Raw genomic sequence first — 19,032 nt, 5'->3', positions numbered from 1 at the left:
TCCAGGTATTAACTATGCCTTTTACATTTTCTTACAGTCATTTTTGATGTGTTGCTGAGTTCAAAATGTTACTTTAAGTATTTTTAGATATTTATACCGTATGTAAAAGAGCCCAAACCATTTTAAAATTTGACATACCCTCTCTTGTAAAGGTTTTATTTTACTTTCTTATTTTGAAAATGCTCTTTTATAAGTAATATACATCTGCTTCTAGATTTTATAAGACTCTCCATACAAAAAATGGGATTTCTAACTGAGTCAAATTGTGGTGTACATTCAGCTTGTTGTGCAACCAAATTAAAAAAGATATTAATTCCTGCATGACATTTGGAAAATCTAATTAAAAATAATTATAAGTTTATGTTGCTAATTGGTAAATCAATGAGCATAATTATTAACTGTCACTAGAAAAGATTGAAACAGCATTTGACTCAAAAAAGTACTGAAAATGAAAAAGACTTACTATGTCTTCTTTAATATTTAAGATTTTAATACATGCTTAGCTCAGTTATATTTTGTCCATTTCTCTTAACCCTACTTCTATGTTGGCATGTGAAAGTAATTAAGTCATGTGCTTACTTGACTTAAAGAGATTTTACTTTTTTTTTTTTAATATCATTCAATTGCATTGAGTTACAAACTGTAGTATTTAAGACTGAGAAGTACATGAAAGTTCTTCCTGCACATCTGTGGATCAATTGCCTAAAAATGGCATGGTACAAGCCTTAGCAGAAATAAGCTATTCTTCATTGATGAATTCTAAAAACCACAGAAATTCTGAAATCACATCTATCACAATAAATCCTTTAAAACACTTCTTAGCTGAAACACTAGCTGTACATGAGCCCTGCATTCCTTTCTTTCTTTGCAAGTCTTCATCTAGGGTAATATATGCTCTGAGAGCAAAACTTAATTGACAGTGTTCATTCAGTCATTAAGTCAAGATAAAAATATTTTTGCTTGAACCCTCAACATTAGCAAATACAAAACAAGATTCATGACTTAGAGTTCTAAGCCTGGGGAATAAAACTACTTTGTCATCAGAAAACGTAAGGTCTGTGAGATGTCACAGATAGCATCATTTCACGGCCTGGTCCATTTATCTATTTCAGATTAACTGATTGAAAGGTTTTTACTAAGTGAATTGAAAGGAAAGAAATTATATAACAATAAAAATGAGCAATCTCTGCTTTCAGCAGCAAGTTTTGAGGAAATTGAAGCGTGTTAGCCTTGAAAATTACTGTAATGGCTGAAGTAAGGCAACAGGGGTACTTCTCCAGAATAAACACTATATTCCTTTGCAGCTAATATCAGCATTTTCTTTTCCACAGATGATAAGTTTTGACACCAAAAATTAAGGAAAACATACAACAACAGAGCAGTTAACTTGTTGGTTGGAGGAGAATTATACATCTACATTGGAAATTTAAAACATGTCTCATTTTCTTTCATCCTATTACATAATTTTGCTCAGATGGATCTGACAAAATTAATGTAAGTTTGGGGGTGACACACAAGCCTTACAGTTTAAACCACAACAGAATGTGATTAAGGAGTTAGACTACAGTTATGGCTCAGCTAACAATTTACACTATGGCGTATGGAAAATTAAAATCACCTGTGGGTCTAGATTTTTCATGAGATTGGTAATGACATACAGAGTCCATCAACACTGTATCCTTGCTTCAAATTTCAAGTAGCAGGATTCTGAGAAATAAGCCCACATTTTGGAACCCACATTTTGGAAGTTCCTAGCTCTGTCTTTGCCTAGGTTAAATAGCTGCAATGAATGCTATGGCTAATTACTTCACTCTGGTTCCATTCCTCCATCTGAAAGATTCAATTCACAGATATTTTGTACTGATAACGGTTTTGATAAAAGAGTGTGACTTTTTCCTTAAATAATAATAATGTTACTTCCCCGAGTGTGGATGCCATTTACTAATATAACAGTTACTAGAGTCTGCCATCTACCTATAGTATAGTTTTGAAAGCATTACAGTTTGTTCACATGGATGCTTTAATATTAATATAAAACGCAGCACTCTGTGGAAGTCAGATCAATTCTGACATAACCATCCTTGAAAAATAATCACTCTCCACAAAATTTTACTACTGTAATTTTCTAAACCAGACAATGTTCTATTCAAGCATCTTACCTTTTTCTATGGGAATAGTTAAACCAGCATAAAACACAACTAACTGGTGTTTACATTAGAAAATTTTAACAATACATCACAATCAAAATGTATAGTTATCTGGCAGTATGCCATAGGCATTTCTTAGAGCTGTGAACACACAGGCAGATTTTTCCCCAGACACGGGCTGCAGAATATATAGTCTTCACAATGGGACATCTTTTAAATTTCCGTTCTGAATGCTTTGTATGCGTAAGTAAAACAATGTAGTGGTAGGCTTAAAAACAGGCTCGTAAATAGGAATAAGCTCACTTGGAAGCGCAGCTTCACATGAATGGGCCTTTGTGAATTTTTGTCTTCCTTAACCCAAACTGCCAGTTGAGTTGTATTTCACTGGCCAGTCAATGGCTATCATGAATAAATTTGTGAGCTGAATTCACTGTTTGTGGTGATGCTGATACTATGCAAATTTTTCACGTACTGCTCTCATTCACAACTTAAGAGACAGTATACTAAGAATAGAAATGAAATCAGTCTTCACTCTCAGACATTAGTCAGAAGTGAAAGTCTGCGCTCTAAGACACTAAATACTCAGTTAATAAACTCAGGACATGAGTGCCAGTGCTATCAAGTAAATGCCTTTTATGACAAGTAAATGCGTATCTTTCTAACCTGGAAAAACAGCCTACAAAAGGAATACACTGACAGCTTGGTCTCCTCGTCCATTCACTCTGAAGTGAACAAGAAATCAACTGCTACTGTGTGCCTTTTTTTTGTTTGTTTGTTTTTCTTTTTTTTTAATGTTTCCTTTTCCCAAAATGAGAAAATTGAAACAAGTCTAAACAGGCAGCAATAGCTTCCATGTGCACTTAAGTTTGGTTTCTGTTTCATATCCCAAGATGATAAACTCTGTATTCCATTACAAATCCTCAATCATCTAAATCCCCATATCCAAAACGATACTCTTCCATGTAATTATACACCAAAGCTAAAAGGCCTAGTGGTAGAAAGGAACAAAAGGAGATTTATTAAGAAAAGAAGGGTTTAAAAACCTGCTTAAGAAGTGGGATGCATCAGCCAGACATCCACCCACCTGTGCACAAACCTGTCAGAAAGTTGTGTATACCACCAGACCTCTTTCTCCCCTGGCATGTCAGGTTGCTGCAAACTATCTCTGACCTCACCAAACAGTAAGCATACTGGCAGAAAAAATCATGTGAGTTGAGAAATTTCTCAAGCTCCTATCTTGATCTCTGGAGCTATAATGTTCTGCTTCAAGAGCAAGAGTTAAAGTGGGATGATTAAATTGAGGAATTTTAGAAGCTTCAGGAAAAACAAAGTATTTCTTTCTTGGCCCAAAACTACAGTGTGCATTAGTAAAAGTCAAGTTCCTTACAGCTGAGTAAGGAACTAAGCATGTGCAAGCTGAGTTCTAAGGTAACTCCAAAACATTTAATTGTGTAGGTCTGAAATGTTCAAACTGCAGTGAAAACATGCACTCCTCAGCCAGTATGAAGTAAAAAAAAAAAAAAAAAAAAAAAAAAAGTCAAGCCTGCTAACGTCAGCACTGTAAGTTTTTCCCATGCTACTAGTTCGTAATTACAATAAAATTCATACACAGGTAACAATCTCACTAAAACATTTAAACCCATACCTTGTGGTCTAATGGTCTGAGTTATTACCACTGGCATCCTAATCTGGGTAGTCTGGCAAGCAGGGTTTCGTTTCACAGTTTGAGCAGATGTTGACTGGATAATCTGCTATTATTAAAAAAAAGTATACTTATATTATACTCTTTATACACAAACACACACAACGTAAACATACTAACACCTGCAGTTACTAATATAAGCATATGGATCTCTACAAGCACAACCAGCTAGTGACAAAAGTCATAGTCATGTAACGCATGTGGTTGTGTGTGTGTGTATATATACATATTTTGCTGTTATGTTAAAAAAGAAAATAATATTTGACACAAATGTCACAACCTTCATAAAAACGTGAGGTAAACATCAAAGTTCAGACTTTTGTCTTCACAAACTTTACTAGCAAGAAATGTATTTGCAGAAAAAAACTGCAATAATTTTATTGGTATACATCTACAGCAGTTAGGTCTCTCACTATAAACCCATGCTTTTTAAAGAAAATACATACTAAAAGTAAAATCCAAAATATTACGTTCCAAAGTCAGATGTACACAAGAAGGGAAAGTAATGTTTTGGGATTATTATTTATCTTTTCAATTTTAACTGGATGTTCTCGTGGTTTTGTTTACTGAAATTCTGAGGTCCTGACCCAAAACAGAAACTGGGTCAGGAACTTAGAATTCGGCTCACATATGAATTGAAACAAAAAATAAAATAATAATTAAAAAAAAAAAAAAAAACAAATAAACCACTGCAAGGGTCATTTCTAAGGATAGCTAAAAGAAATCAGGGACAAGGTATACATAGACATAATGAACAGAAGATTCAATGACACACATGGATGCTGCAGAGAGGGAAAATAAATCCATAAATAAACTTTGAAAACAAAACACAGGCAGATAGCTGCAAATAAATTACAACCACAAAAACCTTGGAAGTCATGTGCTCTTCACAGCCACTACCATGTTAGTTCCACAGCATAATACATCCAATTTCTGAATTACAAGTCACTGTCTTCCACCATTATTACCTCCAAGAAGACAATATGCAATGTCATGCACCACTACATGAAGTGAACAGGAAAAAATGCATCTTTATTGAGCATCTCTAGATGTTACTCTTACAAAGTATATGCAAATATAGTATTTAGGTGAACAATGAAAGACTAAATCTCTGACTTCAAAGTATGCTACGGAGAAAAGGGAAAGTATATACACATATATACACAGATATGCATATATATACACACATTTTCAAATGAGATGTAAAAGTAGAGAATAAAATGAGCTGGGGAACAGACAGACAAGTGTTCCATCAACAGGAACCAGGGCTGCCAAATCAAAAGGTGAAAAATACAAACAGGAGAGGAGAGTAGTGCAGGAACAAGAATTTTAATACAATCTAGAGAAAAAACAAATAGGGGCATTTTCAATTAAGGAAATTGCATTCTGTACACCCTAAAATATTAAAAGCTGTGAGATCATAATAAACCTGCAGATGTAGAAGTATTAAAAGTTTCTAGCTTGCAGAAAGAGAAAGGGGAAAAAACAGTTTCAACTGTAAACACTGAAGGAAAAGCAAGCATTTGGAGTAAGCACAGAAATGGAGCAAGTAGACATAAACCTACTAGGTCAAGACAGGCAGTGAGTAAATAACAGCACACAGAATAAAGGAGCTACCAAGTTTCAAACTAGAGAAAAATATAGGCAGTAATTGAAAAAGAGGGAGAAAGTTTAATTAAACTCCATTTTCAGGCACAAAAATTTCCACATACAAGTATATTTTCGTAAGGAGACATAACAGACCAGAAGCAAAAAACTGGTATTTTATAGAAAAGGAGAGTGTCACCACTTCTACAGTGATTTCTTTTATTAGATGAGTCTTCAGAGAATAGTGAAGGAAAGCAGCCATACCTTAATTGGCCAAAAGTCAGGCCAAAAAGGAAATGTGTGTGACCTGTGGATAGAAGTATCATCCAGTATTACGATCATCTGTTACTAAATTCTCTTTCTGTGAAGCAAGCAACCTCTAGAATTCAAGATCAAATTCTGTTTCATTTGATTAATATTTTCACGCAAATACTCTACAAAGTGGGTCAATTAACACTATTAAAGACAGGCTAGTATTTAACATTTAAGATTATGTCAATAATGACATCTTTACTATTAAAAAAAACTAATGAATATATTTTGAATGTATTAACAAGTATTATTCTAGAATCTCAGCATACATAAAAGTGCTGAAAGAATAGAAAAGGACTGAGAAATAAACTTTTCCACGGGGTGCAGATCAAACTCCACATCTTCAGCTCTATATTGAACCTGGTCAGCAGCAACACATTCTCTAAAAGGAAGAGCTGCACTTGAACTCAGAGCTTAGATTTCAGCTTCTATATGGTTTTATTATATATTTCAACGCAGATGTGATCTTCAAATCTGGCAGCAGTTAAGGAACAAACATTACCAATTTGTTTTTGAAACAGAATGTGCAGCTTTCTTTCCAGACAAATATAAACAAAGAACATGGTAAAAACTGATGAATCAGAGGTAGATTACACTGCGTGAAAATTTACAAACAATCTAAGCAAGTCTTCATCAATTACACTAATTTAAATTGTTCTAATCCTCTTGCCTATTTTCCCCACAGCATAAACATTATTGTTTCGTCCAGAATTTGGCCTGGAAAATGTAAGCAATGAACAGGGTGCTGGCATGATAATCTAGGAGATGATTTACTTCACCAATTTTACGTTTCTCATAGCCTAAAAGTATGAACATACCACATCTAACATTCATGTGCTGAATCAGTTCACAAGCACCAACATCTTAAACTAGACTGATTCAGAAAATAGAGAAGTGGGTGTTCTTAGTAAACTGAGGTTATCAGAGATGGTACTTCATGTTTAGCAGAAGGGGAGCTCTTACTGCTGTCTCCAGCTACCTAATGGGAAGATGTTCAGAAGACTCTTTTGGTTAGAATACAGGCCAAGAAAGAAATGAGCCAAAGCACATAAAATGGAGTAGAAAGATGGCAACTTCTGTTTCCCTTCTATCTACATGAGACATTCCAAATAAAAATGAATGCTAGTACATGCAAACCATTAAAAAGAAAATTCCTTTGAGACAACGGATTACAGCTCACAATTAAAGGTTTCAAGGAAAGGAATTCTGCAGATTTCAACAATGCAGGTGCTTCTCTGCAGATGCATAGGGTCACAATGACCTGCAGCCTGTATCTGGACTGGAAGTGCAAAATTAATCTCATCTGATTCACACAAAACAACACTTTGCAACAGAAGCATCTGATCCAAAAGCATAAGCATACAATATAGCAATAAAAACTAACAACAAAGGAAACAGAAGCCTCTGCAAAGAATTGAACAAAAGTAAATTTCAAAAATAAGTTTTAGACTGAGCATTTTTTCTCTCAATTAAAATTAATATTGATTAAATTTTTTTTTTTAAAAAAAAAAAGCACTGTGGAAGGAAGAACCAAGTAAGCTACTTGTTCAAAATGCAGAATGGCTATGGACTGATATGACATACATCTTCACTCATGAGTAAACACTTGCTAACTCACTTGTGGCTATGCCACTTGTGATTTATCAGTCTCCTCGCTCCTGAAGATAAATGTCATATCAAACCTCAGCTATCATGTAATCTGGCAGCATTAACTTAGAATGTTCATGCTTTCATGGGCCTAGAATTCATACTTACCATTACTGAACATGCTGTAACAGTAAAAGAATTTCTCAACAATGCCTCAAAATTTACATACACGATTACTGTTTTCCTCCCAAACAAAAAAAAGAAAAATTCACTTTTTGAAAGAGCACATAATTTTTAATGTTAAGATGACAATGCTGCTCTATTGAATTTTCAAATAAGCAACGAAGTAAATAAAAACAAATGACATTGGAACACTTGTCCCACCTGCCCCCCAGTGTAGGAGGGCTATTCTGAAAGTAATGTTGGCCCACGATGGCAGAGGTAGATGTTGGTGTGGCAGTAATTGTTGAGCCTTTCTGCCAATATTGAATTCCTCCATGAAGAAAAAATGTCATCCACCAACACTCATTGACATTTGCTGAACATTTATGGGGCCCAAACAGAGGAGTGAGCACAGTGAGGTGGTGGGTGGTGCATTTCAGTAGTGGCAACAGTGACAGTGAGTCACCTCCACTGGTGCAGATCTCTAAAAGCACAGCATGCAGGCTCTTGATCACTGCTGGTGAAAAACACACAGCTGATGATGGTGACAACATCAAACAAATAGTGTAGATGAGAATTTGCTATAACATTGTTACTGTGCTCTTAGTACCTGTTACAGTTTCTGTGGAAATAAATAGCAGCCACTACTTTAAGAGCAACCTACTAAAAAGTCACTAAGCTGTATTTCAAGCAGGCACACAACTTTCCAGCTATTGGTTTTGTTCCTACTGAAAGATCACACATTTTTATATAAATTTTCTTGTACACCAAACTCAAAACTTGCAGCTAGGTACTTATTAGTTCATTAATATAAACTACTTCTACCCGAATAGACATCTTCTATTCTTTCATTTCTAAGATGCCTTGTATACAAGACCAGTACAAAATCATTTCTTGTGAGCACCGAGAAGTGTACGAATTACACTCGTTTAGAACCAGAACTGATGATAGGAAGGCTTCAGCAGAGATTTAAAACGAAGTACAGCATCCCCACATACCAGGATGCTTATTCTGCCACTGTATTTTATTTGTATACTCAGTTGCTCTCTCATCTTCTAGAAGAGTCCAACTAGACCTGCGTAGTCTCTGTTACTTTACATAATTAGATTATGTAATTAAATTTGTTTTAATTAAGAAGAAACACTTCAAATTTCTTTCAGTTTTTTTATCATATAAGTTTAGTAAGTGGCTTCAACCTCCAGAATACTTCTTATAACATAGTAGCAGCACAACATGTAAGGTGCAAATCAATCTCCATTATTCAATCTACTTACAGCTTCAACACTTAAAAATAATCTCTATCATTCACAGAAATCAGAAAAACACCTAGAATAAGATAGGCAACGTCTCCATATATCAGCACATAAAGAGCTTTTGCCTACTAAGGATACAATTTAGACAAACTTAGAACATTGCACTTAGAACAATTACAAAAATTGATTGCTAGCTTATCTCGTTAGTGCCTCATCAATAAAATATTAGCCCAAGACTTATCCACATTTCCCCAGCTAGCAGTAGCTACTATTTCTAATAGAACTATCTATCTCTTACAGAACTCTGATTTGTCATAGTTTTAGAAAAGGATGCACACCTTAAAAATAGAAAAATATAATCCCCTCATTCATCTGTGTCAGCACTACAGATTTTAATGATTAAGTCTCCTTTGGTGCAACCTACATTGCAAACTGAGCAGTATACAGAGAAGTCTCTAGTGGTGAGAAACCACAGTACATCAGAGAGAAGTATCACCACATTAGAAGAGCCACAAGCTGCGTGAAGTAGCCCTATGGACAGAACTTACCTACAACAGGAAGTGAAGATGACTGTGATTTAACATCTCAGCATCTTGCACAGTACTAGGCTCACTATATGTATAACAAATCAGGACAGTACCAGCTCGCACATCTTAGCCACACTGCTGAGTTGTACGGACACGCTCTTTGTCTTACGCTAACTTCTATCTAAATTATCAGCAGGGATGTTTCATTAGCGATGAATAACAACATGTGAAGACAATGCAGCTTTACCTTCAAATGCCTCAATCCTGCTGGAACACCTTCTTAGACAATTCATATTGTTTTTCTGGAAATAATAAAATTCTGCTTTCCCATCAATTTAATGTTTTTTGTTTTAAAACAGCAGAATCTTACAAAAACAAATCAGATTAACTTCCAAATGAGCTTTCCAAAAACACTAAGAGATGGACTATCTTGATCACTACTAAGTGCAGAAGGACAGTTTTTCACTGACTTTAAAGAACAGCATTTACCTAAGATAATGCTTTTAAACAAGTCCAATCTGACTAATGTAATTCAAAACTGTAATATGAGGTGCTCTGAAAGACTCAATATATGCAACAGTAAAGATAAATATTGCGTCTTTCCAAAAGTGTCGTGCACTATCTCCTAACACTGACCCCTTTGTAAAACAGAAAAGTCAAAAGAAATGAACAGCTAACAGATTATCCATTTTTTAAGATGACAGCGGATACTGTAACTGGCTGGTTTGAGAGGATCTATATTCCAAAACAGGCTTGCCCTTCTGCAGCTGGACAGTTTGCATAGCCAGCTGGAACTCTCTCCAGTGAGCTTCAGGCTTGGAGAATCTGGAGCTCAGCCAGTTTCCTTCATCAGTGCTGGCTGCCCTCTGGCAAGCCAGCTGTAATCTTCCTCTTCCGGAAAACTCCCAGGCAAGATTGCCAGGAGCTCTTTGCTGTGCTCTGATTTTGGGGAGCACTAAGAAGTGTGAAGAGTGTTATCATTATCACTACAAAAAAAGTCAATACTTACAAACAATTACTAGCGTGATATGAGATGATGTTGGGTTGTCTGCTTGGCACATGAGCTGATGGCTGTTGTGGAATATAGGATTTTTTTATTCAGTATCTCCTATTATCTGATGCTGCTTTTGTCTGTACAGAACTAATCTGAGGGACATTAAAAAGTGTTTGGTTAATGTAATGTTTGGTTCTATTAATCGGTTTTGTTACTGATAAATTGAAAACAAATACAGAAACCAAGTTCTACAGTAAAGCCGGCAAATTTTCATTTCTTACGCATTCATTCTCCATGAAATATTTTCTACAAGTATTAAGCATAATTTTGCTCCAGTTTGCCACCTTATGAAAATAGAAATGCCATCTCACGTACCTAGTAAGATTAAAATTTATTCCTAGAATTATCAGCACCTCACAGACTGAAAATTTCCTTTGCCCATTAGACCCATTTCCTCAATGCAGTTGTCAATTCCCTCATGTTGCATATGTACATTGAATGACAAAGCAGCTCTTCACACTGTTAGTCTCTGCTCCCATTAATGTCACAATTGCTTGCTTTGTGTACACACAGGCACATTGGAGAGAGAACATATGTGAATGTTAAGACCAGTCTTACAAGAATTTGCATTTATTCCATTCAGAAAATATTCCAGAAGAGCTACAATCATAAGAGAAAATCTCCATGAACTTCTCTTTGTTTGACATCAGTGTTTCTCACAGGTGAATGTAGCCTGCCTAGCAGTCACAGGAGCGTTCAGAGCGAGTTGCAAAACACTGGAAAAGGTAGTGCTAGCTGGCAGTGGCTTTGCCTTAGTATTGTGACACGAGAGCAGACTAAATGTACCAGCCACAAGCATTTATACCTGTAAGGAACCTGCTAGCTGCTGCCAGAAATTTGCTTTCTGCAGGTCAGAGAATAATTTGTACACCTACTGCCTGTAATCAAAACCAATTCCTTTTCCCCTACCTTGAAGAATGAATGCTGTTGTCAATTCATTCTTACAAGATGTAGGCAAGTAGGAGCTAAAAAAGTCTAAGGAACACTTTTCTAAATAATAAAACAGTCCAGAAGAGGTGGAGAGAGAACATCTCAGAAAAAAAACTTGCATGGCTGGATGGAAAGCAGTCAAGTTAAGGTGCAAAACATCCACATCTTCTGTGTATTACAAAAGCTGAAGCAGGGTGTTTAAAAACCAAATCAGATGTTCTTACACCTTAAAACTATGCTCACAAAAGACTGGTAAAATTGTATTAATTTCACTTTAAATTTAGTAATTTAATTGTCAGAAGGTGCAAGGTTCAAAAGACCACATTTTCAAACTGTGCACTGCCACTTTTAGATTAAAAATAATGAATATTCTCCCTCCACACCTCCTAAAACCTATTTCCTTTACAGAGCCCATAAATTCAAGGATAGAAGGTGTTACATCATCATACCTGCATTTCTGAGTCTAGATAATATTCACTGTTCCAGCTTGACACACTTTCTGAAACTTGTTCATTTAATTTTGAAACCTAAATCAAGTACTTTGCTCACCCATACATAGAAACTACAGACCAAAATTCTCACATCTTTGTTTAGAAGGATGATAATGCCTGTAAGAACTCAGAGCCTTGTTAAAAACTCGAACTGTGTTTTAATTACAAGTGTGCACATCCTCACAAGATCTTATGCAGCAATAAGACAAACTCATCATCCACTCTATAACTGAATTTGCTGTTGCCCTATTGGTAATGCTTCTGCAATTAATGAATCTTATCATGTAACACTCCAGTCTGCGCAGCAAGTTTCAGTAAAAGAAAATACAGAAAACATGTTGATATAAAATTTTATAACTACATATAGAATAGTTAAAAATGAGCTAGCGAATTTTAACGTACTAAAGGAAGCAAAGAAACATACCTAAAAATTATACTCTAGCCTATAAGTCTTCTGTTCTAAACTGGTAATTAATTCAAATTCCACTGTGATCATATAACATCCATATTTCAGGAAAAAAGGCCAAGAACATAGGCTTCTCTTAAATTTAAGACATGTTAATAATGTAATTTAAATTAATGGCTCAGCACGTACGTAAACAATCATAAAATGAACTAACAGCATGTCATAGATTATTATATAAAAAGTATTTCCCAAACAAATTGAAATAACAACATTAAAAACTGCTATTTAGTCTGTATGTTACAGTACCTACCAGTTGAGAACTCTGATTTGACTGTACCACCTTAACCTGAGGAGGCTGCACTGTATTTGATACAGAGACTGTGCAAATGTTGTTTGGTTGCCTTATTCCTATTGTCTGCGTTGTGACAATGGAGGAAATACTTCCAGAGGCAGATTGAGGTATAACTTGTGATAGCTTGGTTTGTTGAAGCGACTGCTGAGACGGCTGTCCTTGCAAAACTGAATGTTGACTATTCAGTAAAGATTGTCTCAATGCAGGTAGACTTTTCTAAAAACAGAAAGAAAGTTTATGAAATACCAAATTTACCAGGTTGCCTAAAATAAAGTCTTCTGAAATTTGCTGTAAACCTAACTAAAAGATTACATCCTTTTTCCCCAATTGTACAATCTACTTTTTCATGAAAAACACGAACACATAAGAGGGAAAGATCAGTTTATAATTTCAGTAAGCTTTCAATTTATATTTAGTAACTGCAGATTCTGACATGCCCCAATTCCACCATTATGGTAAAATATAATCCTCCTTCCCAAGTCAAGACCATCTAGAACTTGTAGCTTAGCTCTCTGGAAGGGCAAAAAAATGGGAAGAGAAAAGACGCAACAGTAGCAGCAACCTACTTAATGCTAGAAGTAAGCTGCACCTATTTACTTCTCCTGACATGCCTCCAGTACCTAGAACAAGATGATTTAACTGTTGATGCCCTACAGCAATAGTTGTTTACTGTATTACTACTGATCTAATGTATTCTGACTGCATTAGAAAAGCGTACTATTGTGTGCTTCATGTTCAGACCAGTTCAACCAAAAAACACAGCTCCAAAAGGCTATACCCTACCTTCACAAATAAACTTTTTACTTTTTAAGTGGCAGTAGTGTTCTTTTGAAGTGCTATCCCCCAGGCAGCTGAGGAACACAAACGTTTAACTCGAGCTATAGCCCTTTCTACATTTCTAATATTTAAAATTTAATGTCTGTTGCCAAGAAAGGACTTCAAAGAGAAGAAAGAGTTAAAACTGGTGTTCAAGCTAGAAGCGGCTGCAGAGTAAGAGCAGGAAAAAGAAAAGGGTTAATGATAACTTGAAAAAAACAAAAGCAAGGGCAAAGAGTTCTGAAGAAAAGATGAACAGAGAAAAAAAAAAGAAGGAATCTTCCCTAAACTGAGAATTTTTGGATGAGAAGAAAAATGTTTTCAGAACAATCGTTGTGGCTCTGTTAGAGCATAATTACGTTTGTACGTGTCTAATCTTGCACATGGAAGCTATTTTAGGTAATGCAGGAAAAAAAAACAGAAGTTAAATTTACCCCTATGTTTATTACTGCAAGATCAATAAATCTGTTTGGAATCACATTAGAATTTCTATATGAAACGTTGCAGATTACAGGCAGGATCAACTTATCAGTTATTCCCATAGCATTATCCAGTTTTTCATCATTGCAATTGCACATTAATTGAAAGTTCTTGATGTCTCAAACTTAGATTACAATAAACAATATGGAGAAAGTCTAATTATCTGAAGTGTTCTATAGACCTTGTAACTCCTCCAGTGGACATGGTGTACTTTACAGAAATGGACTACGCAGAAAGCTTAATGCAAAGAAACACTACAGAATAAACAACATATAATTTCCAAACAAATCAGTAACAACTTTTATAAACAAATCTGATTAATAAATTGTTCTAGTTCAAGGCTACTCAAGCAGTAAGCTCCAGATCAGCTCTAAACCACACATAAATTTTGCTTAAACCTAAACCAAAGTCTCAAACCGGAGACCTGCCTCCTGTAGGAAATCCCGTTTTCTTACCATCCTCTTGACCTGCTGGGTGCAGCTAACTGGAGTACATAGCCAAGGCTCCCAGCCAGGAAGGGAACAAGCAGCACCTGGCTGGCCTGACAGAGGTGGGTACTGCATAAGTTTCAGCTGAGCAGATTTCAGGAAAAATCCTCACCACAAAATATTGAGGACGCCTGCTTTAGACAGGTGAAATTAATTCCACTTAAAAAAGCCATTCTCTAAAACTCAAAGCGCTAACATTTCCACTGAAATAAGTTTATCTAAACAATATTCACGTTACCTTAAGGAAAGGTACAAGATATGGCTGAGGAGATGATTTGAGTTCTGATTGGAGGCGGCCTGTAAATTCTTCTGGATCAATCTTTGCATCCTTGGAGGGGAAAAAAAAGAAAATAATAATTTTTAAAAATATATAAAATCATCAACAATTCAGTTCTGTTGTTTGGTTGTTTTTTCAGATAATGAAACCAAGTTCACGTATGTTAAAATGTCCACACATGGTATACATGTGTATCTACGTACACATACACACACAAACACATTTGATTCTTGATTTCTTTTAAAAAATATTAATCCAAAAAGAGGTTGTTGATTTAGACTGACAAGTGATTATAAAATTTGCCAGCTCTTTTAATAAGAAAACGGCTTTACTTGATTCCAAAGGCAGTTTTGAAGGTCCAATTTAAATTAGAATATACATACATGCTTACATAAAGCATATGTACGAGTATTAAAAGTACACATATATAAAAACATCTGCCTATACTTACATATGTTCATAAAATAGAAGCTTATAAAAATATAGATTATATTATATATATATATATTTACTAGTTTACTAAGTAGTAAATACAGGAGAACTGTGTAATGCAGATATATTTTTCAGATACTCCCAGTACAGCCAGGCTGTTAGACTGACAGAGAAAAAGAAACAAACCAATACAACCTCCACTAAATAAATATATTTCTTACGTACGTGCCCATTATTTTAAAATACTCTAAGTAGCTACCTTTATTTACTGTTTCTTAGTTATCAAAACTTAAAATGAGTTTTCACAGGAACTAGAGAATATTACTGCCTAATTGTTTCTACTCGAAATGTTTTAGGAGTTATTTAAACAATACAGATTTCTGCCAACGAATTCAAAGAAACAGGTATCAACTACTTTCAAGTGCAAGTTCTTCAAAGATTGATACCTTTTAAGAAGCTTGACCATTTGTACAACTCCAAAGTAGCACCTGTTTGCAGTGCATTCATGCAACTTTGAAATGTCTGTTGCCCTGAAGACTACTCAAGTTAACCTTTTTTCCAAGCTCACAGGTTCTGTTCAGCCAAAAGACAGCTTTTCTTCTAGAAATTAACTCACAGTTAAGGCTCCACGCAGGGGCATCTACCTTGAGAACTGCTAGACACTGTAGCTTAGCAAAGTACTTTTCCTACAGTTCTTGAAACTCTCAATCACATTATGCAGATTTCTACATTCATACTGTGGTTAAAACATTAATTGGATTTTTACTTTTTCAGAAAAGATCATGGTTTAGAGGAAAATAAAATGAATCCTCAAGGAAAAAAGGAAAAAAAAATCTTTTTTTAAAAAAAAATTTCCACACAGAGCAAAGAATTAGCTATCAAAACAAGATTACTTTTGATTAATCCATACTAAATATTCTGCTGTATTTCCCCTTCTTTCAGAATATATGAGTGTATGGGAACTGCTGAGTCACGGCCTGAACCTCTGATTGATCGCCTGAGGTGAGCCATGAGTCAGCCAGAGGAGCACAGGTGAAGGCAACTCAGCTGTGCTGCCGGAAGGAGGGGAGCCTGGCTGCACCCCTCCTGGACCTATTTAAGAGCTGGCTACCAGAGGGGAAGGATCTCTTCTGGTGTTTTGCAGGTGAGCCCAGCATAAGGGTAACCCTTCCATTTGTTCTCTTTTGTTATCATTGTCCACTTTGCCAAACTCTCTTGACTATATTGTGATTGTAACATCTTTATATCCATTGATTATACAACGAGAAAGCCCGCTTTATCAGATTTTTGAAATACACTGAATAACAGAAAATCTGCATTTTGATGCGCCCCAACTCCTTTCCCTATATTATAGCAACAGTTTTCAGCATGTTACTCATGCATGAATGATGAGTTTAATGAGGAATTAACATTTGGGAATGGTAACTAAATACTTACTAACAAATCCTGAACCAGAGCTTTCACATTGCGGGATGTTTCTGGAGAAGGTGAATTATGAGAAGCAAGTTTTATAAGAGTAGCTAAAAAGTTTTTGCATTTTTTCACATTCTCTTGCATCTCCTGCAAAAGCCAAAGAAAATAAAAATCAGACACATGCTATTTTTCAAGAATTATCACTGTACATTCCAATTACTATAAATACAGAAAATGATTAAATTGTTCTAATTCAAGCAGGAGATACTGCACATACAACAGCTGTTATTTTGCCATTGCTGTTAGTTACCTGACATTTTCTTCATGTCTTATTTAACTGAACATCATACTTCATAATGACTAACAGAAGTCAGAGAAGGAAATCATAAACATCTTACCTTTTGATTTGATAGAAATAAGTATAAATGCAAGAACTAATGTAACAATTTGTTGCAGATACATTCTCCTTTGGAATGCACAATGTACAGCATTCCTTAAGTTATCTTAATTTGTTGAATTATTGATTCAGTGTTTTTGTACAAAGCAGCTACATCAATAAAACCAAATTAGAAATCATTCAAATTCTATCATACGCAATGTTTTTCATCAGCATAAGATCCGATGCTCTTATTTTTCAATATATTTTTATATGCTGTAATTTGGTCCCAAAACTTTGAGAACCAGAAACAATACACTTCAGCTTAACCATAGATTTCCACTTATTTATGAATTGTACAATCTATGAATGTACAGACGTTATAGTTATGAGGCATACCAGAGAGCTTGCCTACATAACTATTACACAAAAGCAGAAAACATAGGATGCTCACCCATACTCTGGGCTCACTTGTGAAAATCCAGCAGAGTAGATCTCCAGAAGAGATCCTTCCCCCCTGGCACTCCTCTCTTAAATGGATCTGGGAGAGGTAGAGCCAGGCTCCATCCATTCCAGCAGCACAGGTGAATTGCCTTCACCTGTGCTCCTGTGGCTGACTCATTGCTCGCATCAGGTGATCAATCAGAGGTTCAGGCCGTGATTCAGCAGTTCCCCATATACAAATATATGGTAAGATGGGGAAAACTAACCACAGCTGCTCACCCTTTACAGAATTTGTATTCCACTTAGTTAAAATGAGTGGAAAGGCTTCTGTTTTGTAACATAGCTGTTTCATTACGGGAAGTAGGCTTGCATGGAATTTTCCAGTTCTGAATAGATCCAAGTAGTTCATAAAATACTAAGAAAACCAAGTGACTAATATTTTAATACTTACCTGTGATACAACTGTAGTTCCAGGTACAGGAGAGCTTGGTATGACTTGGGGCTGTGCTGGCACTTGTGCTGTTGTATGAGGTGGAAGTGGGAGCCGAGGCTGACTCTGGTTTTGTGCTGCAGATTGAGTTTGTCCACCAGTAATTACTGCAGGCTGTTGAGATGTTGGTGTTCCCGTTGATACTGTAGTCTTGAACAAATTTTGAGCATTTGTTGTACCTACTGATACCTATGAGTATTTTAGGTTGGAAAACAGGTCATTCTTTTAAATCTTTCACCCAACCACAAAGTTCTTAGAAGTCTGACAAAAAATGTATTTCCTTTCAAATACACCTTTACTGACAAAATAAAAATGTTAACTTCATTATAACTCTAATTTTGTTACCATTTAACCACACTGAAGTCAATCTCATCTAAATTTCTTTTTATTACAAAAATCAATGTACAACTAAAAATGAGTTTTTATTACCCAGTCCTTTAAGATGATTGTTCTGATGTTACTTCTTCACCTCAACTTTTTGTAGATTTGTCCCTTGACACAAACAAGACAATTCCCAACGATCCATCGCCATGTCATCAAGCTTACAATGCTCTACACTACAGTTACAGCTCAGATCCAGATTACACAAATGCATCACCACAGTTTCACAACCTAATTTGAGCACAAGGGCTGCATATGTGCTTTAGCCTTTGCAAACAGAACTGTCTCTGTAGCTTGGCTGTACGTAAAGATCCTGCTGCACTGTCCTCAATCTTAGAAGGTTGGAAAGCTTACCAGGCTGAACAGAGGACCACATACACACACGCTCAGTCCAGTTCAGCATTGACATGATCTGACTAAATATGCCACCTTTCCCAGTGCCAAGAAGTCTCAAACTGACACACCAAATGGCACTGCAGAAACTAGAGAGCTCAGCCAGGCAGCATAGCATGCTGAGCAGAACCTATTAAAACTTCTTGATCCAACCTACCTGCAGAGTTTTGGCACAGACACAGAACAAGCTGACCCAGGCACCTGCACTGCAATGCATGGTGTACACTATGGCAGTGGTGTCCACGCAGTCATAGACACCACAGTTCTCGACGGGGGACAAACCTAGTGCTACGAGTCCACCGCTGAAACAATACTAAAGAGCCCAACTGATTTTTTACTTTAAAAAAGAAAAAAAAAAAAGAAATTATACTACCCGTTTGTTTTCTATTAGCTAGGAAACAACAAAATAAAATACAGGCTATCATCCAACACCTGCATAAAACAGACAGATGATCGATTCACTACTGATTTTTATGCTTGTGATAAAAATAAACACGTTAACATTTCTCATTAAAATTCACATTAGGAAAAC

The 19,032-nt window shown here is 35.8% G+C and overlaps 1 protein-coding gene across 1 annotated transcript in view; it reads right to left on the bottom strand.

Moving 5' to 3' along the window:
- LOC125699269 (transcription initiation factor TFIID subunit 4-like) overlaps positions 1 to 19,032 on the bottom strand; it is a 132,557-nt gene that overhangs the window by 100,117 nt on the left and 13,408 nt on the right. The window contains exons 4-8 of the mRNA XM_048958647.1: positions 17,688 to 17,915; positions 16,441 to 16,563; positions 14,533 to 14,622; positions 12,469 to 12,726; positions 3,793 to 3,898 (exon numbers count right to left, since the gene is read on the bottom strand). Coding sequence (XP_048814604.1) covers positions 3,793 to 3,898; positions 12,469 to 12,726; positions 14,533 to 14,622; positions 16,441 to 16,563; positions 17,688 to 17,915 — 805 coding nt within the window. The remainder of the gene's footprint in view (positions 1 to 3,792; positions 3,899 to 12,468; positions 12,727 to 14,532; positions 14,623 to 16,440; positions 16,564 to 17,687; positions 17,916 to 19,032) is intronic.

This window comes from Lagopus muta, chromosome 12 (assembly GCF_023343835.1).
Source record: "Lagopus muta isolate bLagMut1 chromosome 12, bLagMut1 primary, whole genome shotgun sequence".
Taxonomy (NCBI): Eukaryota; Metazoa; Chordata; class Aves; order Galliformes; family Phasianidae; genus Lagopus; species Lagopus muta.
Note: the sequence above shows the minus strand (reverse complement) of the source record. Positions and strands in the feature narration are given on the sequence as shown.